The sequence below is a fragment of the Chroicocephalus ridibundus genome, chromosome 2 (genome assembly GCF_963924245.1).
Source record: "Chroicocephalus ridibundus chromosome 2, bChrRid1.1, whole genome shotgun sequence".
NCBI classification, from domain to species: Eukaryota; Metazoa; Chordata; class Aves; order Charadriiformes; family Laridae; genus Chroicocephalus; species Chroicocephalus ridibundus.
Genome location: NC_086285.1, coordinates 79,334,012 through 79,361,313, shown reverse-complemented (window position 1 = coordinate 79,361,313; position 27,302 = coordinate 79,334,012). Strand labels below are relative to the sequence as shown.

General features: G+C 42.0%; 1 protein-coding gene across 1 annotated transcript; it reads right to left on the bottom strand.

Annotated features, from left to right (window-relative positions):
• Nucleotides 1-1,857: 1,857 nt before the first annotated feature.
• WRNIP1 (WRN helicase interacting protein 1) lies at nucleotides 1,858-27,234 on the bottom strand. Its single transcript, XM_063326016.1, has 7 exons — nucleotides 26,648-27,234; nucleotides 16,919-17,110; nucleotides 15,764-16,008; nucleotides 8,756-8,985; nucleotides 4,049-4,204; nucleotides 3,118-3,197; nucleotides 1,858-2,638 (listed from the first exon to the last, which is right to left on the bottom strand). The coding sequence occupies exons 1-7, from the start codon at nucleotides 27,185-27,187 to the stop codon at nucleotides 2,363-2,365; spliced, it is 1,719 nt and encodes a 572-aa protein (XP_063182086.1). The 5' UTR covers nucleotides 27,188-27,234; the 3' UTR covers nucleotides 1,858-2,362.
• Between the last annotated feature and the right edge of the window lie 68 nt (nucleotides 27,235-27,302).

Genomic DNA, 27,302 nt, shown 5'->3' with positions numbered 1-27,302 from the left:
TAAAGAATCTGACTCAAACCCTGTAGCAGTATGCAGTCATGCAGTCAGTTTAATTTCTGAAACATTTCAGTTACACCACGATCCTTGGCTTAAGTCCTACATTTTTGTCACGCAGAAGAACTTAATATGAAGACAACCAAGCCGGAAGCCTTCCAACAAAATTAATCTCTAATACAAATACCCTTTGGTCAAGGGAAGACAGTAATCAAAAACTTTCTGCAGGGACAGTTAGAACAGATTTTGCAGGTTGTATGCTGAAAACCTTCGATCAAGACCAAGGTCCAGCAGCGTATCTCGAAACATAAAGAGTAATCAGCTGAATTTCCTGCTGCAGGCAAGTCAAGTTGGCTTCCTGACTTGGAACCACATCCCCAGACCACAGACCTCCTGGCCTGCGGAACTTGCTCTGAACAAACTCTGGATGCGCAGTTGAAGCAGCCCCCCTGAACTAAGCTCCCGACAGTACCAAAAACCTCTGCCGTCAAGAAACACCTGCCTGCAATTAGTGCAAACCAGCCGGCTGACCAGCAGGTGGCTGGGTTGTACCACACGCACAGCTCCAGAGAGGTGCTAAGAGCTCGGTAGGGCTCCAACGCAGAAGAGTTTTCTTCCTTTGCCCGAAAATTAAATATTTATTCACAAATTGAATTAGGTAGCTGAATGCAAGTTTGTTTGTTTTGCTTTTCTTTTTGAAGTTAAATTCAATACTGTAACTGCAAAGCAAAGCACCAGTTATTTTTCAGCCAATGCAACACATCAGTAAAAAAAACAAATTATTCAGTATTATAAAAAATCCAACCCAAGAACACAATCTGTGGTACGCAGTCCTTTTGGAGGAGTTAGCAACCTTTTGACACCTCTCAGGGGAGTCAGCAGAGCCACCTCCTCCTTTTGGCAGGGATGTGGCATTCTTAGTCAAACAGCAAAAGATCAGAAGCCGTGCAGAAAGCATTGTAAGCTTTGATCTCATCACACGTCGTGAACTAAGCAGGATCAGGACAGGAATCCTTGAAGTCAGTCCATCGGGTAACCGGTAACAAAGGTATACGGGGTACGTAGCGAGCAAATCCTGAGTAGTTACCGAGCAAATCCAGCTATAACTGCACTGCGCTACCATGTAGGTGGTAATTTTCAGCTAAGACACACATCCTCATCACTGGTAGCCAGTTTACTCCACAGCACTTTGACGAGTGTGGACGGTTGCCCCAGTGCCTCCTCAGTATTTTGGTAATGGAAATCTTCTTCACGAATTGTCTGCTGTAATTCTAGCCAAACACGGCCCTCTTCTGCTACCCAACTGCTAGTTAGCACAGTCATCTGCTGTTTTAGCAGTTGCTGGCTTTTCAGCACACCGGACCACTGCACACTTAAGGAGGATTGAAGAGAAGAAAAATAATCAGCGCTTAAGTGAAGGAATGTTGTCAACATCACGGACACTGCCATGACCGTACGTTCCACTTACTGAAACGTTCAGTCAACAGCAACCTTGGACGTGGATATGTTTTCAGTAGGAAGAGGAAGCCAAACTCTCTATTATAACAGCAGGAAGTCAATTTGTGTCTCTCTGCTTTCCAATTCAAAGCTACTGGAATTCCTGAAGCACAACTGGAAATACATGAGCGTGTTTCACTACCAGGAATCTCCTTTCCAAAAGCACTTCCCAGAATGTCACCACACAATTAAAAAAAATTTAAGTGATACAACTTAAAAAACTAGCATAATTCAGCTATTTTCATGCCTATTCTACTTCCAAAATCTACTCTTGCTCTGGAAAGCAGGGCTGATAAAGTTAAAGGAACCTCAAACTTTCAAAACCACACTGCTGTCATAAGAATATTTAAACAAATGCATAGACACTATTTTTAACAACTTTATTGGTTTAATAAATGCTGTTGTACAAAATTAGTCTCTGGAACATCGAAAAAGCATGAATTACACTGTAATTATATTTTATTTACCATATTTTAGCAGAGGGTGTACGATTTACTATTTTTCCAGAAAATAAACATTCTCAAAATCTGAAATAAATACTGATTTTAAAAATCACCACAATAATATTCCTTGTCTCACAGCAAGAGCCAGAAATGTGTCTCTCGTTTTTCCTCCATTTCATTTGAACCAGAGGGTAACAGCACTGTACTGATAAAGCTTATTTTTGCATTTCTACACTGCCTAGCTGCAATTCCTGACAAAACACCTTCAGAATAACAGCAGCTAAACCAGAAGGATAAGAAAGTATCTGAAAGGCTCAGTGGCTTAATACTTTCAACCACAGTAACAGATGGCTGAAACAGTAAGGGGAATTTGCACCCCAGTACAATGTACGAGTCATAAAATCAAAACCCCATTCCGAGCAAGGCGGTCACGTTTCTCGTTCCTTGAAGAAGTCCGTTCCTTTCAACTCTTCTGGTAGATAGTCCTGCTCTACAGGCTCCTTGTACATGGGGTTATACTTATAGCCTTTACCGTAGCCCAGGTTCTTCATGAGCCTTGTTGGGGCATTTCTCAGGTGCAGCGGCACAGGCGGCAGAGGTCCCGTGTGCATTCTCAGACATTCTTTGACGTTGCTATACGCCCTGTACACCTCTATAGACTTTGGTGCTCTGGCAAAGTACACTACACATTGTGCTAGAATGACCTGGAAACAAGAAAAGGGAAAATGTTAAATGACTTCGTTTAAGCTTTTTGGGAAAAGGTCTGTTATTCAGGTTGTTTGTGTAGCGTGACAGGGATTATGTTTTTAAACTGACCTCTGCCTGCTACTATAGTACAAATATTATTAAACAAGCACACAGCTCTTTGCAATTTTCACTACTAATAAGGAATTGCTACTTTATAATATCAGAATATTTTAACAGAGAGAAAAAAAATGGACAGAGCAAAATGACGTTAGTTCACATACCACATCTTAACAATAAATATGCAGTGAATTTTATTTCAAACTACCACATCTATTTTAAGAGCTACGATGCTCTCTTACTTGTCAAAGAAAGGGCGTGCTGAATGAACAAGTAACTAAATTTTCCTTGTCCTTGCAATCTCTGTTTCTTTTTATAATTACAGATGGGTTTTACAGTTTGCGTTGCTTTCACATCAGTGAATTAATGAAGCCTTTACCTCACATTCCGGCATTCCAATAAAGTGACAGCCTTGATAAGCAGCAACTGCTTGTGTTAAAGCCAAAGGGTCTGCCAGCCCTACAAAAAGGGACCAGATAAAAGCAGGTTAGTCAGTTTACTTTAGTTACCATGTCTTCCCCCACTCCTGTAAGATAGAAGGTTATCCATGCGCATTTCAAAGTTGCTTTCTTAGATGTTGGAACCTCTGGTACAATACTTCGCAGTACATAAGAAATACTGCCTCCATCCACAGCCTTCCTTCTTCTGCCTCCCCCCAAAAAGAAAGGTCTAAATTGTGGGTATGATTTACAGACTAAATCTGTTGCCACATGGTGGCAGCCTGAGCAGCAGCCGCCCATGTATGATTCACTTACTTTTCGAACTGAGAAAGAAATGGGGAAATATTGCTATATAGACATAGCTTCCCCAGATCTCATAACTCTTCACCCATCACATACGTGCCTGAAGTGTTGCTGCAGCTGTTACTGTGGATAAGTCAATCAAGATGCCTTACAGCCAGGGAGTCAGCTATCAAATCTGAGGTTTGCAAGTCAGGCTAGGCATTCACCTTCCAGAGTCACTAAAAAAGCAGACATCCCTGAAATGCACATTCTCTGTTACACAAGTTTACTAGTGACCTACAGTCACCAGAGTTTAAAAGAATCCATATTAATACACTGCCAAAACCTGACCCAAAAATATATGTTTCTCCTGCAGTAGGTAATCATCACAATGCCACGGCACATAGGTCTCTGTCTGTGTATACAAAGTTTTTGTGGGATGTGGAGCATTTCAGTGTTTTGTACCTATTCTGCATACAGCTGTTTTGGGGTCGTTTTTTTTCCTCCAATGCCAGTTTTTGGAAACCTGAAGCCTGGCAGATCTTCACTCAACATAATATTCCAACAAGAAATACTGCAAATACTGACCTATATCTTCACTTGCAAACCTCACCAGCCTCCTTGCCACATAGAGTGGGTCTTCACCACCTTCAAGCATTCGAGCAAGCCAGTAAAGGGAAGCGTTTTCATCTGAGCCTCTCATAGACTTATGCAGGGCAGAGATGCAATTGTAATGTTCTTCTCCTATTTAGAATGGGGAAGAAGAGATACACAAAGCTGTTAGGAGGAAAAAAAGTGAAATGCATTTAAGGGAACAGAATATATTTTACTAGATCACAGCAGGTAAACATAACCTGCTTTTTCAAGTTCTTTTTATGTGTATGTTACTATGGTGTTCATTAAAATGTTTTCAACGTCGTCTTCATGCTTTTCCACATGGTTCATTCCACTAAGTACGTAAGCCAAACAGAGTAACTGCAGATGAAAAGGAGGGTGTTTTTTTAAACACTGCACAGCAAACAATTTGGTTTTGGTACCCTAATGAACTTCCCTTCAAAACAAAAAACATACAGATATTTTAAGCAGTTAGGAAGAACACCCTATATAAATATCTCCTAATTGACAATGAGTAAAGTATGACCACATACAATCCACTGACCATTGCTTTTGGACACACACAGAGCTCTGAGAAGACAAGAGAAGATTCAGAGAAATCCAGTACTATACACTAGTGATGATTTAGAAGAAGAAATTTCACATCAACTAAAACCAGAAAATAAAGCGTGCAGTAAAGGACACACAAGTTTGCTGTACTATGTAGGGAAAAAAAGGAAACATTGCTGCGGATATATAATGATGGCACATTATACAATCTGGAGGAAACTGTATCACAGCACACAACCCTGGCAAATTCCTAAGAAATGTCAAGTTCAGTTGTGAGCACCTGCACTACTGGAAGGGTCCTGAAAACTGTAAGCCGCTGAAACAAAAAACCCATAAACAAAACCTGAAATGCCAGACTGCTAAAGAAGGAGTGGGAAGATGGAATGAATTACCAGGTAATTTTTTTTAACATTAAAGTTTAACATAAGATTAGATATGGACTCCAAGGAGAAACAAAGCCATTCCACACATCTTTTCAGGGCTACAGATAAAACAGAGGGTCAACATTACACACACTGAATGAGACCCTTCCTGCTTGCAATTTTTCTCTGTGCAGCTGGTTTTGATTCTTATGCATTTCTTTTAATCAAACTCGTAAGAGTATTTTGCTGCAATATTGTTGTTAAACTTTCAACATAATCTGCCTTTTTTATTTTTTAAAGTGCCTGGCATTCCTTGGCTCACAGCGAAGTGTGTATTATAAAGACAACTGGCTGCATGCACAGCCATCTGTTAATACTTCTCTTCTTCCTACGGCTAAAAGGATTTACAGCTCAAGGGCCGTATCAGAAGACATCACCATCATTTGTAGCCCCTGCCAAATAAAAGGCCGCATGCATGAGTTAGAAAACCAAAGCTCCCATACAGCTGCAATTTATCCTTTCATAGCCAGCAAGATCTTTACCTCCCAGGTCAGAAACTAGGTCCATCCTCCTGCAACGCTGTACACGCTGCAGTATGGTTCTGTGGGGAATTCAACACACGCGCTGCTGGCGTACACAAGGCAGCAGACAGCTATTTTTGCGAGGACTCCACACAAAGAGCCCTGTGGTATGCAGGCATTACTCGTGCCAACACAAACAGCGTGTCCATGCTCTGTCATAACACTTGAGTGAGTGAGTTAGTAGCAATAAACCCAAGCAGCTGAACTTGCACTGTCCTCTTGGAAGAGGCGTCTCTTGGTCTCTTAAAAGTAAGGAAGACAGTCTTTAAATATCTGCAGAAGCTGGACTCATCCGGTTTTTTTTTTTCCTGGAGTGCTTTTATACACTGTTTGGGTTACTGTAAAGTGTCATACTTGGGGATAGCAGCTGGAGAGGCAGAAGGAATCCAGGAGATAGGTTGGGACTAGAGATACATACCTGTAGGGGACTTCAGAGTATGCAGGCTGAGAAAGGGGACAGTTTTCTCCCTTTATCTCCTTCCTCACAAAGTTAATGTTGGTGACTGAGTCATCAAAATGATGACAATACTTATACACCAGACTTGGACTTCTTCAGTTGTATTTTAAATGCAATTTCAATTAACGGCAAAATACATGGAGCAACGAAGTTTTATGTTTCTTTTTAAAAAATGCAGTTTCTATATATTCTATGTAAGTTACCAGAAGCACTTTAAAAAAAATGAAAAAATTTAAAAAAAAATAATTAAAGAACTTTTTACAGACCATTACAGACCTTTATTTATTAGCTCTGTCTCTCAGGCTGGTTAGCCAACACACAGATTTTGGCCATATCAATTCAGTGGAGACAGACACATGCCAACTTATCTATCGCTGCTGTTCTGCATCCTGGATGCCTCTTGAAATCAAAAGTCTAAAGAGTTTTTGGAATCAAAACACATTTGCTCTATGCAGTTCCCACAAAGGTAAGTACCTTTCCATTGAGAAACAAGATACTGCACAAGAAGCTTTGGGGAGGACGGAATTTTCTAGTGTCTAATGTATACAGATGCATAAATCTCTTTTGATTTATGCCACTAAATTGCTTTATGTGCTCATGAAGAGTCTTCCAGTTAATTTAATATGACGATTTATCTAAAGCCTTATTGGTAGAAGACAGGGAAAAGACCTCAGTTTCACTGACCATAATTAATATCTGGACTTCTTCAGCAATCCCTATTTATAAGGTAGTGGGCAGAAGTAAAATCACAGTTCCCATCTCACAATATTTTCTGTCTTAGCCAAAAGTAAATATCAACTGCCCATCCATAAAGGACAGAAGAAGACTTTTGAAAGCATAGATTATCTGCACAAAGATCAGAACAATAGCCTAATGACTGCATTATGAATCATTTCCTTCCTAGACTTCTTGGTGAAAGTACATAAAGGAATGTCCAACTACATATATTTGTCAAATTTTGCAAAAGGTGACCAAAAATAAATAACGATGTAAAATCAAAATTCCAAATTGACACAACTCTGACTGAACACTAATCAATTATTTAGTGCTTTCTACATGAACACACTACATGTCCCTCCACTTTATAAGGCTGAAGCACTTTATATTAGCAGATTGTAGATTCCACCACCACAACGGTGATTCAAAAAGTATTAGCCAAAACTTGCTACAAAAATTCTCTATTTATACAGCAGCCTCTATCCAGAAGCCCTTTGTATATAAAAAGACAAACAGCTATCTCCACTATGGACAAAAGTGGTCAACCGAGACACAGACTACTTCACAGAAGAGAGGAATTTTGTAAAGGCACGTACTCGAGCAACCTGCTATTGTGACAGTATCTGTTGTCAGGCTCCTTGGCATTCGTACAGTCAAGAAAACCAGAATTTTCACTGCTCTCACCACTCTCTGAAAATCTCTGACAGAAAGAAAAACCCTATACAGAGCTCGAAGGATTTCTGTCATGCAGAAGGGGCTGACACATGCTACCTAGACTTGATGCAAGCCTCAGGAAGGGACACTCTGTGCCATCTCTAAGAGCAAATAGGCTTAGGAAGGCTGGGAGCAATAGACACAGCCAAGAGTTCTGCATGACAGTGGCCACAAGGCGACAGCAAACACACAAGGGACCTACACAGCACAAGAAACTCACACCAGTAAACTGGTCAGATTTTCCGTTTCCTCCTAATCATGACTTCTTCCTGCCACAGACCCCATAAAATTTTTCTTCTCCCTCCCCCTGTCTACCCTCGACTTAGCTGCCATCATATCAATATCTGCCCAGCTGACTTTCTCTTGACAATGAGCCATCGTTTCCTCTGTGTAACAAGAAGGCTGCAAACAGACATATACATTATGGAATCACGGCATTTTTCAGAGTTGGAAGGGCTTACAACCAACCTCGAAAAATCCATTATCACAGGTTTTGAGTAGCAACAGTTAATTAAGCATATCAGATACAGCGGCAAAACAAAAACCAATCAATCCTCCAAATACTGCTTGGCATAATCATTTGATACTATACTGCACAGTAATTCAAGTATTGCCGAAGAACTAGCATATGAGTTCAAAGGGATTCATCTAATCTCTAACATTCACTCTCTGATTTTTAACCTTCTCACATAAAATGGTATAGTGGCCAACTACTGTGATGCCTAACATTGCCAAGTCACAAATTTAGCAAGAGTGGTTATCACATTAGGAAGCCTTAAATGCAATTAGATTTATGTGACCTGCCCTAAGCAAGCTACAAAATTCATTACCTTAAAAAGCAATTCTAAAAATAAATCCAACTGCTCAGGTTTTCACCTATATTGTTGTGAATGTGAGCACGTCCAAGACTTTCAAAGGAGTAGAAGCGCAATGGAAGATTTCCAACCCTCCAAGAACAAATCTCCTCATCAAATTACTTCTCCCTCTCTACATTGCAATCCCCTTAGAAGACAATATTCTAATAACCTTAAAGAACACATAATTTCACCGTGGAACTGTTGGCAGGGATGCAAATACGTCTTTCAACTACCCTACACTTCTTAAGTGGTCAGAGGAAACCCTGTTTGGAAGGAATTTCTGGGTGAGCCTGCTAGACTGTAAAGTAAAAGTAATTTTTAGGCCAAATTTCAGTACAACCACTGATTCACCATCTGGTACGAAAGGGGGAGAAGAAACAGAAATTATAGAGACTACCAGCTCTTGAGAAGACTGCTTCTCAGAGACTATGTCAGGAACTCACCTGCTCGGTCATACAGGATGTGAGATCGCTGTAGCCCTTCCTTTACATGCTCTTCTGTTATCACAATGCCATCTGCAGAACCACCTTTGCTAATATTTAAAGGGGTGGTCTTCCCCGCTGCTAATCTGGCCTGAACTGCTAACTGGAGTCCATTTAGTCCGGTCCTTGCATCACCATCGCAAAGGTAGGCTAGGGTATTTAGAGCTTTCTCCTCGATGTACACCGGGAATCTGCAACAGAATAACCATACAGTTAGCCCTGATCCATGCTCCTCTCCTTTCGTATTTAAGCTAGAGATGGCATTTCTTTACAAAGTTTGTTGAGAGGCAAAGGCAAGGTTTGTTGGGTTTAAGTTTTGTTATTAACTCATTCTGTCATGATTAAGCATTGCAGAGTGTGGGGGAACACTGTGGGACCCAACCCCTCTTCCTCCTGCCCCAATGCAAGTTAAATACAATTGCACATGAAAAAGGTAGGGCAGGAGCTCTCATCTATTTAACCCCCTTATTTTTCCTCATGTCATCAAGCTCAACAGAAAGTAGGGCTAGCGTTTTGCCAGAGCACAATTCTAGCACAAGCAACTGAACTTTACAAGGTTTTACTCCATCAGCATTTCATAGGTAGCACTTCGAATTCCTTGTTGGAAGGAGAATGAAAAGGTAGGAAGCTATCCACGTGTAGGTGAGAGAGTACACTGAAGTATAAAGTAATTAGCATAAGGTTTTGAACTAACTACCACCAGCAAGAGAGGCTATCAGGTGTTCTTTAAAAAGCAGCAACTGGAAGGATTGTTTACATTGTAAAGCATCTGGGTGCCCTGCATTCTTTTTTTTTTAAATGTTAAGAGCTATTACATCTTAGTCATTGGGGTACAAAAAATATCTTACTAGAAAGAAAAGGCATCCCAGTGCATGCACTGTTCTTGCCATCTACTACTCCAAGTGTGCCAGACTATACAAACACATAAAAAAGCAAATTCCAGTGAACACACAATCTAAATGAACAAGACAGGAAGAGTTGAGAAATGCAGCAGCAGGTAAAGATCTCCTGAGATCTCATAGCGGGTCAGTGAAAAATCTGGGAAAGTCCTCAGGCTCTTTCTCCAGGTTTTCATCTGCTGGGCTGCAATCACCACTGTCAGGGCACATGCAAACCAACTCGCCTCTGCACATCTCACATGCATACTGTTGAGGATTTGACCCTCAAACTTCAGTTATGTAGACAAGATAATGGCTAAGGTGTTTGCCGGGCAGAGGGTACAACTGATTTTATTTGGAAAGAGCAGCTAGTGGAATTAAAGCATGACATTAAGTAACGGTCCAAACTTAGCCATTTTTAGTAACTGGACTGAAAATCAAGAGTGACATGTATCAGCATAGATTAACGCACAGAGCTGGCACGAGAGGCAATTTCTTATGAAGTCCTTGTGTGCCAAATAATTAAGGATTCACAACAGCCCTGCACCTCATTCATCATAAAGATTTATTACTGTTACTAGAAGTGGTGAATGAAAAGGCAACGCCAGGGTTCCCAGACACATGTATCCACTAATTTTTATTACTTGCCTCCTCTTCCTCCTTGCAAATCCACTTTGCACTTGTCACACAAAAGAAAAAAACAGTAGATGCTGGAAAAACTCCAACAGACAGTATTTGTGCCCCCTCATGTCCACATATAAGAGAGAAAAACTTTTAGAGCTACAATCTTAATTCCACACCACTGCAAGTGAAGACTGACAAATGTCTTCTAGGGCCATAACCCATGTTGCAGAGATTAGGCAGCAGTAATCACATCCTGTGGGAAAAATAAATCTATCTATATACACATATGCATCTCATCATATTTTTATTTCCATCTTCTTCATTCTCATGTATTTGATAAAGCTAAAAAAACCCCAAAACACACACACACAGTGTGGCACTACAAAACAACTACACTTTCTCCTATGTGTTTCAAACACCATCTTCATGTTTGAACTGTAAAGAAGAACAATGTAACAGGGACTTATTCAGTCAAGTATCTCATGCATCAAACTCCTTGAAAATCAGGGAGCTCCATTCACCCCTTAGCACTACAGATAGGCACCAGATTTTTCTACGTGCAATGAAAGAAGCCAGGAAAGAAAGCAAAGACATTTTAAAAAACCCAGCAGGCACTACAAACAGGCATCCTGCTGCTAATACTTCCATCAACAGGGAACAAAACCAAATATGCCGCACACTGAGCAAACACTTGGTATACACCAACAGGGCAGACTGAAGAGAAGGTTTCACCTGCAAGGGCTAAGCTCTGCCTCCTGTTTGCAGAGAAGACCATGTGCTTGAGGCTTCCTCACATCGATACCCACAGCTGCGCTCAACGAGTGCAAGTGGAGGTGAAGCTTTCAGAGCCCTAAAAGGCAGATACTACACTTGCAAGAAGCTGAGACGTCTGTCCCAAACAAAGTTGAGGCCTCAGAGCACTTTTGCCATTTATTTGCTAATTAGAAGCTGGGCAAGAAAGCCGAGTTGTATTCCTCTCTCTTCAATTTCACTGTAGGTCTCTAAGTGCCCTGCTGACTCAACACAAGCAATTAGTATCACAGGAATTGAAAAAAACATGCACAAGGAAGTTAGGAAAATCTGGTTACAAGCAAAGGCCTTGTCCACTTCCATGGTGAAATCCAAGTTACAACATACTGGTAACAGAAATTCCACTCCAAATAATGTATTATATATTAGGCTGATCCAGTCCATGTCTACAACAATAGCATGACATACAGGGCATAAAAAGAACAAAACCAAATGGAGAAAATTGCCACATACAAGCTATTTGCACAGCATATTGCTGAGAATTACTGATTGGAAACAACATAATGCTTCCCTGTTCCATAATCTCAGCTCCATTCATGCTCAGTATTTGGAAACAGTAACATTTTATACTCAGAATAACTGAATTCAGTTATTTTTTCTGATGAATTGAAATCTTAAGTTCCATTTTTTTTGATGGTTTAACTTCACTAGGCAGGAGCCTTATTTCAAAACCAGGATGACAATTATTTCATTACCTTGGCTTTCAAGAGACCCTTGCTGTATTTTACATTTTTAAGCCCACCCTGTCTTCAGAAGCCCAAGTGCCCTACACCCTTACACTTTACCCGACTTCTGTACACCCTGGAACTGCAAGGCAGAATAACTCCCATGCTTTCTGACCTCTTCCCAAGCTCCGGATCCTCTTGCAGATGGGCAAGCTCATATTTTTTTCAATCTCCAAAATTAACACTGAACACCCACTGCATGCCAATGCTTAATGTTGGTACCTTGTAACTGATGATACTTGGAGACAAAAACATAAACAAGCCAAAAGGGATGCCCCAGGATCCATCACTCACTGAGCTGAAGGTGATATATTAGCTTAAGAAATGGAAAACTACCACTACAGGATAATAAATCCTTCTTCCCATTCCTCCTTATCTCCATACCCTCAAGACAGTTTGTGCCAAGAACCAACATGAAACATATGATGATCTACCCACAAAACCTGTACAACAGCGCAGCATTTGATACAATGAGAAGAGGGCGTAAGAAATATCAGAGAGTAAATACAAGGTAGTCCAGGCCAGGAGAACCTGTATGATGAAAGATTTAAAAATAATTGAGCAGAACATGAGATGAAAGTACCCACTGCTTCTTTCACATATAAGTCAGTACTTTCTTACTTTCTCAGTGCAATATTCTCACTACACTCGCTCCTTGACAAACTGCAACACTCTTACAGGCAAATACGGCTCTTCATCTGAAATACTGCAGTATGATAATGTATTGCTCACTGCCTTAACAGCATTGTCTTTGAATGTTGCCTCTCATGCTGGCAACTCTATTTCCTGCAAGGAAATTGGATGGATGTTCCAAAAAGGGAATGATTTTCAAAAAGGCATTGAACACTAAAGACCCAAAGGAAGACCATCTTCAATGCTGTGATTTACAAACCAGTGAATTCAAAACCTGTCAGTACTTGTAATACAGCCACTAACAAGCTGAACTGCATGATGTCTGGGCTTGCCAAAAGGAAACTGGGGATTCTTTCGTTTCCCTCAGCTGTGCACCTTCTGTGCTATCTAACTTCAAATACATTAATCCACCATCCAGATTACTGTCTGACTTCAATTAGAGATACCACTCTGAAGGCAGCACTTGAATGATAAAAATAAAAAGCCAAGAAAAGACGAATTTTATTTCCTCCATCACTGACACGTGTAAGTGTAGCATATCAGTGTACACCCGGAACAGTTTGCGCTACAACTGAGACAGAGTCAACTGCAGAAAGCACAGGCAAAGTTTCAGTAATATAAAGCATCTTTAACATTGACTTCTCCTTACTTTTCTTCTTCATTAGTATGTTTCTTCCTTTTATATTCCTCTGACTTTCAGCTTAATTTACCGCAGGCTTTAAGAGGCACACTTTGATGGCAGTAAAGTTCATGAAAATACAACGTAAAGCACATCTTATCCTAAAGAAATCCAGTAACTAATAAATATAAAAACTGTCAAAGAAGCTTTATGAGCGTGATGATATAGCAAAGAAAAAGATACCACAGTAGGTAACACCTCCTGCTAGCTCTATTTCAGCTTTACAGCAAGAAAAGGCCACAGTGGGGTGAAGCGAAGCCAGGTGACATAACCTCATCAGAAACCTGCAGCAATGGTGGAAGCAAGATAAGAAAAAGCCACCAGGAAAACTTAAGGAAACGGATTCATGTAGAACACACTTTCCTTTTGATAACTGCTGTACATGCATGGAGTGCAGAGACAGTGAAACATATTGAATCACTGAGCGATGGCTGTGTTCTTGCTGAGCACAGAAGATGCCTGTAAAGACTAAGGAAGATTCACTCTCATCTTATTCTTCAAGGGAATGGGAGAGACCACAAAGAATCATCCTCTTCTTCAAAATGTCATCTAGGTCAGACATCATGTTAGGCAAGTAATGTGATACCAAGACCGTCTGATAAACTGAGGCCAAGCAGCACATGCAGTACTTCATACTACACTTCTGTGGTTTGGTAAGGAAGACTCACATGGGAAATGAAATACAAAATTCAATATACACATCTCTTGTGCCTTCTGGACAGATCTCTGCAGCATTTTCAAAGTGGGCATGCCCCACATTTGGGGACATGCTGCCTTATAGCTCCTTTTCCAAGTCTGGAGCAAAGGTGAGCACAGTGAACAACCAATTCAACTAGAATTGGTGACTTTAATTTATTCCTCAGGACAGCATGAACACTGCTACCTGCCTGCATCTAACGACAGCCCTGCTTCATAGAGGCAGGGAGGTGAAGAGGTAAAAGGCGAGACACATCTGCTCCTGTAGACTAGTAGATGGAGAAGAAATGAAGAAGCAGAAATGGTATGGACAGTGAAGCAAGGAGGAGGAAATGGTATGGACAGTGAAGCAAGGAGGAGGAAATGGTATGGACAGTGAAGCAAGGAGGAGGACAAAAACCAGAACCACAGTGAGGGACAGAATGGCTTATAAAACACCAAACTCATCAGCAACAGTATGTATCAACTACAGACCTGAACCAGATAGCAGCAGGAGAGACAGGAAAGACTTAATGCACAACTACCAATGCTCCTAGATTCTGAACCCCATTTTAATTTTCAAATGCTTGACTCCTACGTTAGCCATTGGAGTAGGGCCCTCTCTCTTTTCATAGATTTCTGAAACTGTGCTAGTCTGACAATCTACCTGACAGACTTCGTTCAGTTTGATGAAGCACCACACCATGCTGTTTAAATCATCCATAGCTAACGGAAGGTTACAGATACGGAGAGTCTAGCGAAACCCAAACCCAAACAACTGCAGCTGAAACTATGCCTTGTACTTTAATCCCATACAGAAAGGAAAGTCTCTGAACCCCAGTCAGGGTGTAGTCACAACCACAGCTGTGCCATTACATTAAAGCTGACATGCAGTACTGCCCCCTCTTCTAAAATTCACATTACTACAATATGTTAAAGCTACAAATGAGTAAGCCATGGGGCAGGGTATCCTAAAAATAAAATGGGAATAGCTTTCCTTTTCCCTGCCCTGACCTCAGCATTCAGGTGAGTGATTCTTAGTGCTTACGTTCTGTGACAAACCTAAAGGACAAAGTGGACTCCCCCTCATTAATTTTATACAGAGTGCTGCCCAATTACCACCATGTCAATAGACTGTTAATTACTAGGAGTACAGACAAGAATTAACATGAAGGAACTGTAACAACTTGCATAAAAGTAGTACAATACCAAGCACTATTCTTATATGCCAGCTAGTCATTTCAGAAGGCAGATAACATCCCTTATGGACAAATCTGGACCTCGGTTTTTCCAAAACTCCTCCAAATGTTTAATGTGATTCTATCTGTCTTGGACAACAAGGAGCAGAGAAAAACAAAGTCTATCTTAAAACAATCTATTAACACCTCACAGCGACAGCCCCCCCTCCCCACAGCATACCATAAAATATACAACAGCACTTATCTTGCATAGTATCCTCCCTGATCTTATTAGAAAAAAATTATCAGAAAATAACAAGCTTTTGTTGGCCCCTTCCAAATTAGTTTAAGAGCGGATGCCCCATCCACCACTTAATGGTAACATGATGCTTTTACAACCAGTAGCAAGAAGTAACACACATTAGGACATGACAAAGACCCAGTTACAGGCTTCCATAGCAAATCCTCAGCAGCAGAACAGATTTAAATATCCTGGGAGGGTGAGTCAGGAGCTACAGATCCAAGTATAAAACCCTCTCTCCTAATCCAGACGGTGAGATTATGTTTTGGATGGAGAGAGACAGTGCTTTGAATTCTCTCTCTCCTATCACCCCCCACCCCTGCCATATGCTGCTACTTCTTTTCTTTACTATTAGAAGTGGCTAGGGTTTCTCTTCCCACCCCCCAACTGCTTCATTCTCTCCCTGGCAGGCAGTCAATTCCTCGGGCTGTATGCGTTAACACCCTGCAGCCCATAAAGTACTCACTCCAAGCTCTCACTGCTGCTGCCAGTCGCAGTGTTGCCGTGCTGGCTGCCCTGGCCCAAAACCTGGAGCCCTAAAGACCTGACGGCCCGCATCAGAATCGCCTCCATCGCTTCAACCGAGAGCTTCTCCAGTACAATCACCCGGCATCGGCTCAGAAGAGCAGCGTTGACTTGGAAGGAAGGATTTTCTGTGGTTGCCCCTATCAGGGTCACCGTTCCACACTCGACGTGAGGAAGGAAAGTGTCCTGAGGATGGGAGGGAAACAGAAAAAGCTGATCGCAATCAATGACAACCTGAAACATTCCATGTGAGTAGGCTATGTTTTTTGTGTCTTGTGAGTCTTTGGGTTCCCTGTTGATATGACAAATAACCTCACTGACAAGGCAGCTCATCTGCTCAGCTACCTAAATGATTTAATTTCACACACACAGCACGTTATGGGCTGTTCACCTTAGTAACTCCTGCTTGCACCAAGAATGACCCTACCAGCTGAAAAGAAACAGTGTCAAAAATCTGTGAATTTTTAGTTTATTTATGTGACCTCAGTTTATTACTTGGCAAATGTAAGATATCATGAAATTGCCGTATCAAGTATAACAAATAGTGAGGTTACTTCTAAATACTCTTGGAACCAATCTTTAGGGCTACAGTTCCCTGCATAATTCTGTAGGATGGCTCAGAAAATGATAGGAAGATCAGAGTACAGTTTGCTAGAGAAACTGCAACTGTATTGCAGAATTCAAGCTTTCCATGGTATGACTATGGTCTCTTTTCTCACAGAGAAGAGGGGACAACATTAAACCAAACACCCTAGGCACATCCGCATTCCAGACCTTTTTAAAGGTAATGCAGAATGCTACCCTTGTGGAGGAGGCTGAAATGAAGATATGTACAGCAAACATTACTAACATGACTTTGCAGAAACAAAAGTCAAGTATAGCTCAGACATTTATTTAAATCTTTGAATCACAATAATTAAACATTGATCAGAACTTAGCTATGAAATTTAATTTTTATGTTTTTCCCGAATTAATCTCCTAAAAACATTAACATTATAATCAAAAGCCTGAAGTAAGCTATCATCTTAAGGCAAAGTGGGAACTTTTACAGAAGTACTGACAAAGGCTTTTTCCAAAAAGTGGCGTAGTACAGTACCTGTTGAGATTTATTGAAACGATGGATCTCGTCAATAAAGAGGATGGTTTTTCTCTTGAAGAGTCTTTTTTCATTCTGGGCTTGACTGATGACATCTCGAACATCATTTGTCTTGGCACTTGTGGCCGACAGTGTCACAAACCTCGTGCCATTCTTTTTGCTGCTGTTGGCTATGATGTGTGCCAGTGTAGTCTGAAAGAGCAATAGGAGAAAGCTTTGTAAAAATCGTTTTGGACACAGACAGTACTCATTTGAAGGAAATATGTAAAGAACAAAGCTAAATGTTCTGGACAAAGGGACCGTGTTGACAGTTTACAGAGTAAGGTATTTTACTTTATGCTATTCTAGCACACAGAAGATTTAAAAACTTCCTGCAAGAGGCAGCTGCCAATTCCACTGCTGCATTTCTAATGCCTGCACTTTTACGTACCAGACCTACTCAGTCGCAATACTGAAAAGGACAGCAATGACAGCTGTCTCCTTTACCACAGAAGAACTCTTCACCAAATACATTTGTCACATAAGACGGGCTGACTGCAATTTGCCGTTCAATTATTTTGTAGAGTATATTAATGGATAAAGAGCTGGACTACCCTGAGACACCTGCAGGAGAGTTTACGGTGCAACCACGTTTAAGAAATAAAAAGCTACAGTACTAGAAACTGTAGGTATACTTAAGAAAATGTAACTCTTTAAATCTAAATAGTCAACAGCAATCAAATGCTGGCCTAGGGAAGTAAAAGACAGCTGACTGAAGAAACTGTTGTCTGGTTTGAGCAGCTACATTGTTTTTCTTTCCTTATAGACAATTCCTTCAAATCAGAATTTATTTATAGGGAATTTCACTTGAGCCTAACAAAGCACAAGCAACCTCTGGTACTACTAGGCAGATTTACTACACCCAAAAACATCACAGGCATTATTTTCAGACTTTTCTTCACAACCCCTAGTAAAGGCAGGTGTATCTGGATGTCCCAAGCAGAGTGGATCTCCACTTGAAAGTGCTGCTGCCGAAAAAACAGGTGATTCTTCCACCAAGCTCACTTTTCTATTAAAGGAGGAGCCCAAGGAGACTGAAGACAGGAAAGCCTCAGCAGATGAGGAGTGGGACAGGTGCTGACAAAACCGCGTCAGAAGATATTCCAAGTACTGAGGTTAAAGCAGCAGGTGCTGCCAACCTGATCCTCTTGCACGGAAGCTGCAGAAGCAACCACCTACCACACGGCTACCAGTGGTGTTGGCAGGACCTCATTCACTGCCCTAACAGCGCTGCTCTTTTTAATGGATCTCCTTGTCCCTGAAATGGCAACCAGCCCAAGATGGGAAAGGGGAGGCTAAGGGGGAGGATGTATCGCTATTTATTCTTGCTTTAGTTTTAGTAAGGGCTTCCTGAATGTCTTCAGCAGAGGTGTCATTTCATGTCCTAATACAAGACTCACATCCTGTGTCAGATCCTCTCTCAATCCTGCAGCTGAAGCACCAGCCTCTCCCCTCCTTGTATCACTGCAGAAGACAAGACTGGAAAGACGCTGGAGTGCTTGCAGCAAAGCCTACAGAAATCAGGAAGAACTGGGAAATCAAAAACCAAAAAGTGAAACTATCTTTGAAACTAAGCTGACAAGATAAAACCAAAGTTGGTGTTTCCTTACAAAAGGGCCTTGATTCAGAATGTACCTTCAGAGCATGTACTCATGCTTTAAAAATCACTGAAAGAATGGAAACCCCCAATACATCAAATTTGAGGATGAAAAAGGAAAAATGTACCTCTTCCTTCTCTAAAAGTGGCAGCAGGGAGGGAGGGGGGGATAAAAAGAAAAAATATCAAGTGGCTATTCTTCTTGTAGCTCCACTTGAACTGGTAGCTCGAACTGCATCCTGGCCTTCATTCATGAGGTCATAGATAGTTTTGTTGTTCAGAAAAAAAAACGCAATGAGGATTTGTTTTTAAGCACATGCACAGAGTCCATATTTCTACCCCTAATTTGGAAAAAAAATTACAAAGAGATTTGTTTGAAAGTTACTGTTAGATCAAGAATCTGCTTGAAAACTGCTGCACGGCTCTCAGCCAGCATGTACCTCTCCACTCTGCCAACCTCTGGGTCAACAAAGGTTGTAATAAGAATAACAAACATTGCCTTTCGAAAGCAGTGCTTGACATGGACAGGCATGCCCATGGCTTCTTCTTTCTGTTCTGCACAATCATTCATTTAGTAAGTTAAACTGCCCATCACAATGAAACTTTCCCTATTCCTCTGAAAGCCTATTATTCCCAGCGAGCTCAATTTTTTTATGCTACTTTTTCTCCTACCATCTGCAGTGAAACTCAGTAACATGCTACACTGTTTTCCCCCTCTTTGTTACTATCAGGTTACAACCTAGGGAACATATAACCCAGTGGAGACTTTACGTTAAGCAGGATGGTCTAAGTATGGAAGGCACTAGCACAGAACTGCAACTAATATGCCAAACCTCTAGTTTCTCTCACTAAATTCAGGGGCAATGTATTTGAGGGATAAGAAGAAAATGAAAAACCCAATACAGAATAAGGCAGAAGAAAACACACTGACTATCTTTCATTGTCTGAAATAAATTTTGTAGTAGGTTTGATTCTTACATTAGGAAAAAAGTCTTTTAAAATAGTGACGCTGATGTTGCAATTTAATATGAATGAGATTTCCATATCAGAATGAGCATAACAAGCAGGAAGTGGAAATCTAAACAAGTTGATATTCTGCTCTGTTTATTATATGGGTGTTTCTTCTTTAGATCATGTTTTTTTTCCTTTTGGGGAGGAGCAGAAGTATTGTTTCCCATAAGTAAAGTGGTATTTATATCAATGAGAACAGGACTGATCCTATGCCTTTTGCTAACTTCACTAAAAATTACACCTTACACCAAGCTCACAGTGTAATATCCTTGCCCCTTTCAGAAATCCCGTCCTCTTCCGTGACCCCACCAAACTGTCCAAACTCATCTCAAGTTTTATGCTGAAAACTGCAAGACTTTAGTGACTTACCTGTTTAGACAGCCTGAAGAAGTGCCATCATAAGGAGCCATTCTGAAACATGGAAACATATCCACCAGGAATTTCATGAACCATTACTCACCCATGAATAACATTTTCAACTTGAGCCTGTGGTCCCTTATTTCCAGATTCATTACAAACAGAACAAACATTTAACTACTGAAACTCTCCTCCACCATCCTGCAAATTTCTTCATGCCAGCCCAAAGGGGAATATCCTTTCCCAAAGGCTGCAATTACCCGAGATTTACAAAAACCCACCAACCAAACAAAAAAATTGCCAAACAGGCCCACTCCCAGCAACTATGCTACCAGTTCCTCCAGGATTAGATAAGAGTTACGGATGAAATAAAAGTAACCCACAAAGTGTGCTTGGCTATACGCATCTCTTGCTGTCAGAGCAGATAAGTCAATCAGATTTGCTGTTTTGGTTAGCTGTATGTCTGTACTAGCAGACAAGAAATTTCTGTATATCCACAAGTTTTCTTGACTGGGCAACTCTCTTTGGCGTAACCTATTTCCCTATTTTCTGCACTGCCCCTAGTCAATGCAGCCTCACACCCATGGCTGGAAGAAAACAAAAAAAAGCAAGTACAAATTAAGCATGTCCTATTAATGCTGATGTTCAATGCCTAACATTACCCGCTTAGAAGCAAGGTGGTCTTTTAATTTTTGCACCTCTTTACCAGGCCATTAAACTATGCCCGCTGCATTAGCTCATCAAAGCCAGGAATAAAGAGTGGTACTGCCTTGCTCTCTTCAGAAAGCAGAATTGAAAAAATTGGGAAGAGATTACTGTATATGGTCAGATCATAGTCAAGACGACTCCAGTCAAGAGCTGACTGAAATCTAAGGTCACTCTTGTGGAAGATCAGCTAGGCCTTGTTTAGGGATCTGCCTACAGTTGCCTGTTGATGGAGACTTTCCTTATTCATTCTTAAATTGCATAACTTTAGCAAAAAAGTCACTGTAGGTGTCAGTCACAGAAAACACATGGTCTCTCAGGTTATGTCTATACTGTGTTCAGCAGTCATGTCAGAGAGCTCCTGCAAGGTGTGCAGAACAGCTCACAGTTGTTCTGTTCTGTTCCAGCCTCACAGCCCTTTTCACCTCTCACATCCTTCTCATGAAGAGCTGCCACTCGTACTACACTTTATGGGACCACACTGGTGCAAGAGCTCTCCTTGTACATAGATGGGGTCTTCCAACATACATGCTTCTCCCATCAAGTCTGGAAGGTTGCACAGTCTGCTAGGCCATGTTTGGGTGACCAAAGCAGATCTGGCACAGATCTGCATTAGAGTATAGACTGCAGTGCAGCATGGATTTTTCCTGAGCAGGGATAATCTAGTTGGCATTTAGGCTTCCCCACCAAGTGACTTTGCTGGTTTGTTCCAGAGCAAACCACAGTGTGAATTATGTTTGCAGCAGGAATGACAAAAGACTGACAGCCTAGTGCAAAAGCCCAACAGGCTAGCTACACCTATAGACTTGTAGGGTCTAAACTATGTTATCAGAGTTCTGAACTGGCATCCTGCTTTTTTTATGCTGCTCTCTGACCGTGACTTTCCTCGTATTTTTGCCTCTTCCTTTATTCTGGCCAGGATTTCCATATCTTTGCTTACACGGCGTTGCCATCAACAGCCTATCCTCACCCTCAACCCTCCCTTTGAGGGCAGCAGGGCCATACTGTGGTTGACAAGCAGTCAGGAAAGGCCACAGTCTGTTTCACTGCCCTGAGCGTGACACCAACAGTGCCAGCATCCTTGGATGCCAGCCAGGGGAGCAGTTCCCTAGGATGCAGCTTAAAAAGCTGGGGTCTGTCCTACCCAACACTGCTGAGCTCACCCCAAGCCACCGCACTGTGTCACAGGAGATGAGCCGGACTGCGTCTAAAGGAAATTGGCAGGATAGCAGATGAACATGGCTCAGGGACACTGCCTATAGAGATAAACGCAATCAAAAGTGGCAGCAGTTGGCATTTATATAAGGGCAGATGCTATTCTTACCCATCTTGTTTGGTTCCTCACACCCCAAATAGCCCACTGTGAGACTACTGGAGGAGTAAGGTGTCACTGAACAACAGCCACAGCATGTGGTTTACAGCACTTCCAGAATCCAAGTCCGACCAAGCATAAACAGAGGCAAGGTCATTGCATAATGTTTACTGAAATGGAGCTGTGCCTCCATTTGGTGCATCCAGATTTGTCTCCTTGTATTCCATCTGCTTTACAAATACAATTGTATTTTCTCTTCCAGTTTTCTCTTCCTAGAGAGCTACCCTAAATTATTCCAGATTTAGACTAGCATAAGCAAAATCAAGCACACTGTATTCGAAGACTTCTCCCAAGCAATGGCAGAGACAAACTCATTTTTCAGAGGTGTTCTCGACTTTCACTCTATGCTACTGTAAAAGACAGTATTTTCAGTTAGAAATCTCATGGTAATCAATCAAAAGAACTCATTACTTCAAATGGTTCAAATCAGGCCCCAAACCGTACAAACAAGAGAAGATGAAATACACTCAAGTAATCAAATAGCCATTTAGATAATCACTTGAATTAGCAAAATAGAAAACGCTAGAGGAAAGGGACAATAAATATGCGGGGAGCAAAATACATAAGTTGGACTTGCTGCTTGTGTTTCAATGTGTCACATAGCAAAGTCTTGAATAAAAAACAAAGAAAAGAAATACAAGAAAATCCCAGAAACAAAATATATACTCAGTGGAGATTTGATACAAACTTCAAAGACCACTTTGGTGGTCTTTGAAAGGGGTTTTTAATGCTTTGCGCTCATATCAACACGGCATATTTCACCTTAGTACCAGATTGCAGATATGGACCCCAGAAAATCACGCATGAATGTTCGTCTTATCTTTTTTAGCAAGCAGGTTCCAGACACTTGCTGCCTACATTTTGTCTTGCTAAACAGCAAACATAGAGGGAATGTTTACCGTATTTAAATACAGAATGTTCAGGTTTACAAGGCTTAGCCGTATCTGTGGCAGGAAAATTATTCAGTGCTCAAGTTACGCTGTGTCCCCCAGCTAACTCTTTACTAAAATTGGTGCCCCATGGCAGACAAGCAAAAATCTAAATCCCTGCATTAAGGTGTCATAAATCACAGAACGGCTTACTCGGATTACACTAGGATTCATACAGGCTTTTAAAAATTTGCATAGTCAGGATGAACAAGCTAACTGTTCCTAAGTTAATAACCACGGCATCTCTTTGAGGCGGTGTTTCTTCTTCTGGCCTGCATCTGGCCAGCTTCTTAAAAGCAGAAAATACATTCTTGTGTTCAACACTTAATAGTGACAAAAGTAAAAAAAACCAAAGAGTCAAAGCCTTTTCACCTAGAGCACCTTGGCTTCCTAAGAAATCAGGATGACAAATTAAAAGCACAAAGATCACGGTCCCTTAAAATAAGAAAACTCAATAAATACAGGTGGAAACTCAAAAGAAGATAAACTCATAAGAGAAGTACCCTGATTTTGTCTTTTCCAATTTTGATTGTGATTCCTTGAATAGTCAAGTGCAGCTGAGGCTGAAGTCAACTTGGGCAGAGCAGTACAAAACACAGGTATTTCTCCTCAGGTATCTAGCTTTATTACAATCATGATAAAAATTCTCCAAGAGTACTCTTGACCTACAATATGAAATACTGCATTTATAGCGGTTTAATAGCCAAGATCATTCTCTTCTTGCGTAGAAGAGGACAGAAAAAGACCGATGAACTACTACTCCTCATAAAGGTCCAGATTGATAAATAATATGTAAATTAATTTGAAATTTGGCCCAAGGATTAATTCCATCTCCAGTTATTTTATTTTTTTTACATAGTTCTGCTCTACCCTTTTCAAAAGTATTGGTTAGCGCAGCATTTAGCTGTAGAAATGGAAGAAAGCATAGATGGGCGGCAATAATCAGATTCCACGGGTAGCAGAAGTGTGAAGAGGTTTAAGGGGTCTATGACCATCTTACACAGCACTTCTGAATTTAGACCAACATATCTAATTATACTCCTATTTTAGCAACTACTCTCCAGTGCAAGGCTATTTTCTTTGACGAGCAGAGCTCAGCACATGGGCTTGTTACATTTGAAGCTACATAACATGCCATTATTTCTTAATATTTTCCCACTGAAAAAGACTGTATTTAACAGAAGTTTTTGATTATCAGTCAACCAGGTCCAGAGGCAGCGAGAATACTTATTTCTCTTTCACAAGATCTTTCAAGTTTCAGGCACTAAGTTATGTGATTCTTCACATAAAAAGAGATATAGGTTTCCCTTTCATCTGTCCATCCTCCACTTGTTTCAGGTTACTTCCTCATGAAATGTGTTCTTACACATTATATACATACAACCCAAACAGTAACTGAATAAGGCAGGCAGGCAACCACAGACTTCTTTTTCCCTCTTTAGGGGGACTATTTTGCCTTGCATATTAAATCTGCAAGGACAGGAATTTAATATCCAAGTAAAGGATAGAACTTTAAGCCATTTACCTGAGACAGACAATATGATTCATGGGAAAGAAGGCCTGAGATAAAATTATATTCTAGCACTATCCTAGAGACATTGATACGCATGGGTGAAGGGAGAAGTTCAACTTTTTGCAGTAGGCATTTCTGATTCAGCCAGGAATGGATGGTCTGAGCATGCAGCCTCAAAACTTATTTGTTGAGGAATAACCTAGGAAGGAGATGAGCTACCCAACAGCTTAAATACTTGGAATGAGAAAATATAACGGGTAAATTGTGGAACCGCTCCTTGATGGGGCAAAAGGCACAGTCTTTGAAGCAGGTCAGATGACTCATGAGCAGTAGAATTTAAACTCTATGAGAAGCAAGCTTAGTAAATACAACTCTGCACAAGGCATATGGGTGAGGAAGACAGGTCATGGGAAAGAAGAGTGAAAGCTGCATTATTACATGCATGAAACAAGTCACCCCTATTCGAAACGAGCCTTAGTACCACAGAAGGCTCCTAAAAAAAAGACCTGAAACACAAGTGTAAGCTGTCACAAGCTCTTGAAAAAGCATTTCCATAGCCAAAAAAACAGTGGATTCATCCGACCACAACCCAAAGGCCAGTGGATTCAGTTCCAGTTTCCAGAGACTCTATGCAGCCTTTGCTTTGTTACCACTATATATGTAACAGCATTATCTTCTAAGGAAAAAAAGGGCTTCAAGAAAGAGCAAGCAGATGCTGTTGACACAGATAAGAAACCAAAGGCAGAAGAGTATGAATAAATACAGACGCAAGCCCCTGAAGACATTCCTCCTTCAATAAGGTGGACTCCTATTTATTAAAGAATTCGATTCTACTTCTGTCTCTGGCCATTTTGCTTGGCGAGCCACCTCACCCTTGACAAGTTTTTAGAAACAGCCCTTCTTTACCTCTTGTCCTCAGATCTCTCTCTTTCTGGTATTACCCAGTTATTTTAAAGAAAGGGGCAATAATTTAAGCTCATCAGCTAGTTCTTTTCAGTTGTGTGTTATCTAGCCTGAACAACTTGTTGCATCATTGCTAACAGTATTAATCTATCAATTGTTCTCACACCTGCTCCTTATTAACTTACATTATTATTCAAATACCATACATATCAAGCCTCTTTTTATCTTCAGGTAAGTGTGCTGAGCAGAGCAAGCTGCTGCTCTGTCCTTAACTTCTGTGCTAGCATTAATTCATCAGTTATCATTTTCCTTATCCAAAATTTCCCACAAATACTCTCAGGCAGAACCAAGATATCTAACCACATATAATATGCAAAACTTAGTGCTGTGCACACATTAGACTGACAGAAATAACCATATATTTTGCTTGCTTAGCTTCACCCCCAACCCCCAAAATCTACAATACAGAGAAAAAGGACAAAATGCGGGTGAGATCTTTTGAGATCTCCCTCCTGACCACACCTGAGGCATTCATTTGGTCCTTCCCTCACTACAGCTGTGGATCCCTTCACTGCTGCGCTGTAATTATAGTGCCTTTTGGGATTCACCATGGTCAGCCCCTGGTATCTTAAAAGAGGCAGAACAAGAGACTCCCTCAGCCAGATCCTGCAAAAACTTATCAGTTTCAGGTGGATTATTTTATAGGTTTATAGGTGGATGGGTGGCTGGCCATGATGTTAGCTCCCTTCCACACCTGTGCTGCCTTCTGTCAGGGGGCTGGAATTTGTGAGCTAAAGCAAACCCTACACTAGTAATCTTGCCAGTATTTCACTCAATTTCCTACACATCTTTACTGATTCCGTTTTGTTGCTGTTTTTAAGCTTCTCACCTTCTGCATTTTAGTTAACAGCTTTGGAGTTTACCAAATCTAGATTATGTGAAACTGACAAGGCCGTGCGTAACCAAAGTGCAAGCTGCAGGGAGTGGGGCTGGTGGGGTTGAGCCACTTCTGTCTTATTCAGGCGGCAGGTGGTGCTTTTGTAATCTAAGTGAAGACTTCTGGGCAGCAGCCCACATAAAGAGATCACAAAAGAAGCCAATAAGGCAAGAAAAAAGGGTGAGTTCAGAAAAATAAACCGCTCCCACTCTTTAAGTTCATTAGCCTCGAAAGCCACACGAGACAGAGAAGGGCCTGGGCACCTAACCCGAGCTGCGCGGGGTGAACCTGTGCCCGGGGCCTCACCGCTGGACCCGCGGCCAGGCCGTGGCAGGAGCGGCGGCGGGGCCCGGCGGCGCCACTCACCTTGCCGCAGCCCGGTGGCCCCCAGAGGATGAGGGAGGGGATTTCGTGGGTCTCCAGCAGGGACCGCAGCAGGGTCTGGGCTCCCAGCACCCGCTCCTGCCCCACGTAATCCCCTAACGTGTCCGGCCGCAGCCGCTCGGCCAGGGGCTGCCCTTCCAGCTTCTGCGCCAGGCTCGACCCGCTGCCCGCCGGCGCTGCGGAGCCTCCCTCCTCCGGCTTCACGGCGGCCTCCTCCCGCCCCGCTTCGCTCCTCCTGCCAGCGGCTCCCGGGCTCTGCCCACCGCCCCGGCCCTTGTGGAAGAGGGAGAAGACGCGGGGGGGTCCGGCGGCCGGGCGGGCCTCCTCCGGCTCCCCCTGCGCATGGCTCCCCGGCGGGGCGGCAGCGAGGCGCGGCCGCTTGGAGGGGGGCGAGGAGCCCGGCTCGGCCTCAGCCCCCCGGTCCTGCAAGCACCGGTCCAGGTGCGAGTTGATGTGCGCGCCCGGCAGCTCCCGCAGGCAGACGGGGCACTGCACCCGCACCTCCTCGTCGGTGCCCTCCATCGGCTCCCGCCACCGCCGGCCCTTGAGGTGAGGCCGGGGCAGGAAGCGAGGCCGCCGGCCCTCGGCGCCCGCAGCCCTTCGGGAGCTGTAGTCCGCCCGGCTCCGCTCCCCGCCC

Excerpts from the sequence above, each read along its gene's own strand:
- WRNIP1 (XM_063326016.1), bottom strand. The coding sequence starts at position 27,187 with ATGGAGGGCACCGACGAGGAGGTGCGGGTGCAGTGCCCCGTCTGCCTG. Across the intron at positions 3,198-4,048 it reads GTTTGCAAGTGAAGATATAG|GGCTGGCAGACCCTTTGGCT; the intron begins GTCAGTATTTGC and ends CCCTTTTTGTAG. Across the intron at positions 2,639-3,117 it reads TTGGAATGCCGGAATGTGAG|GTCATTCTAGCACAATGTGT; the intron begins GTAAAGGCTTCA and ends TCTTGTTTCCAG.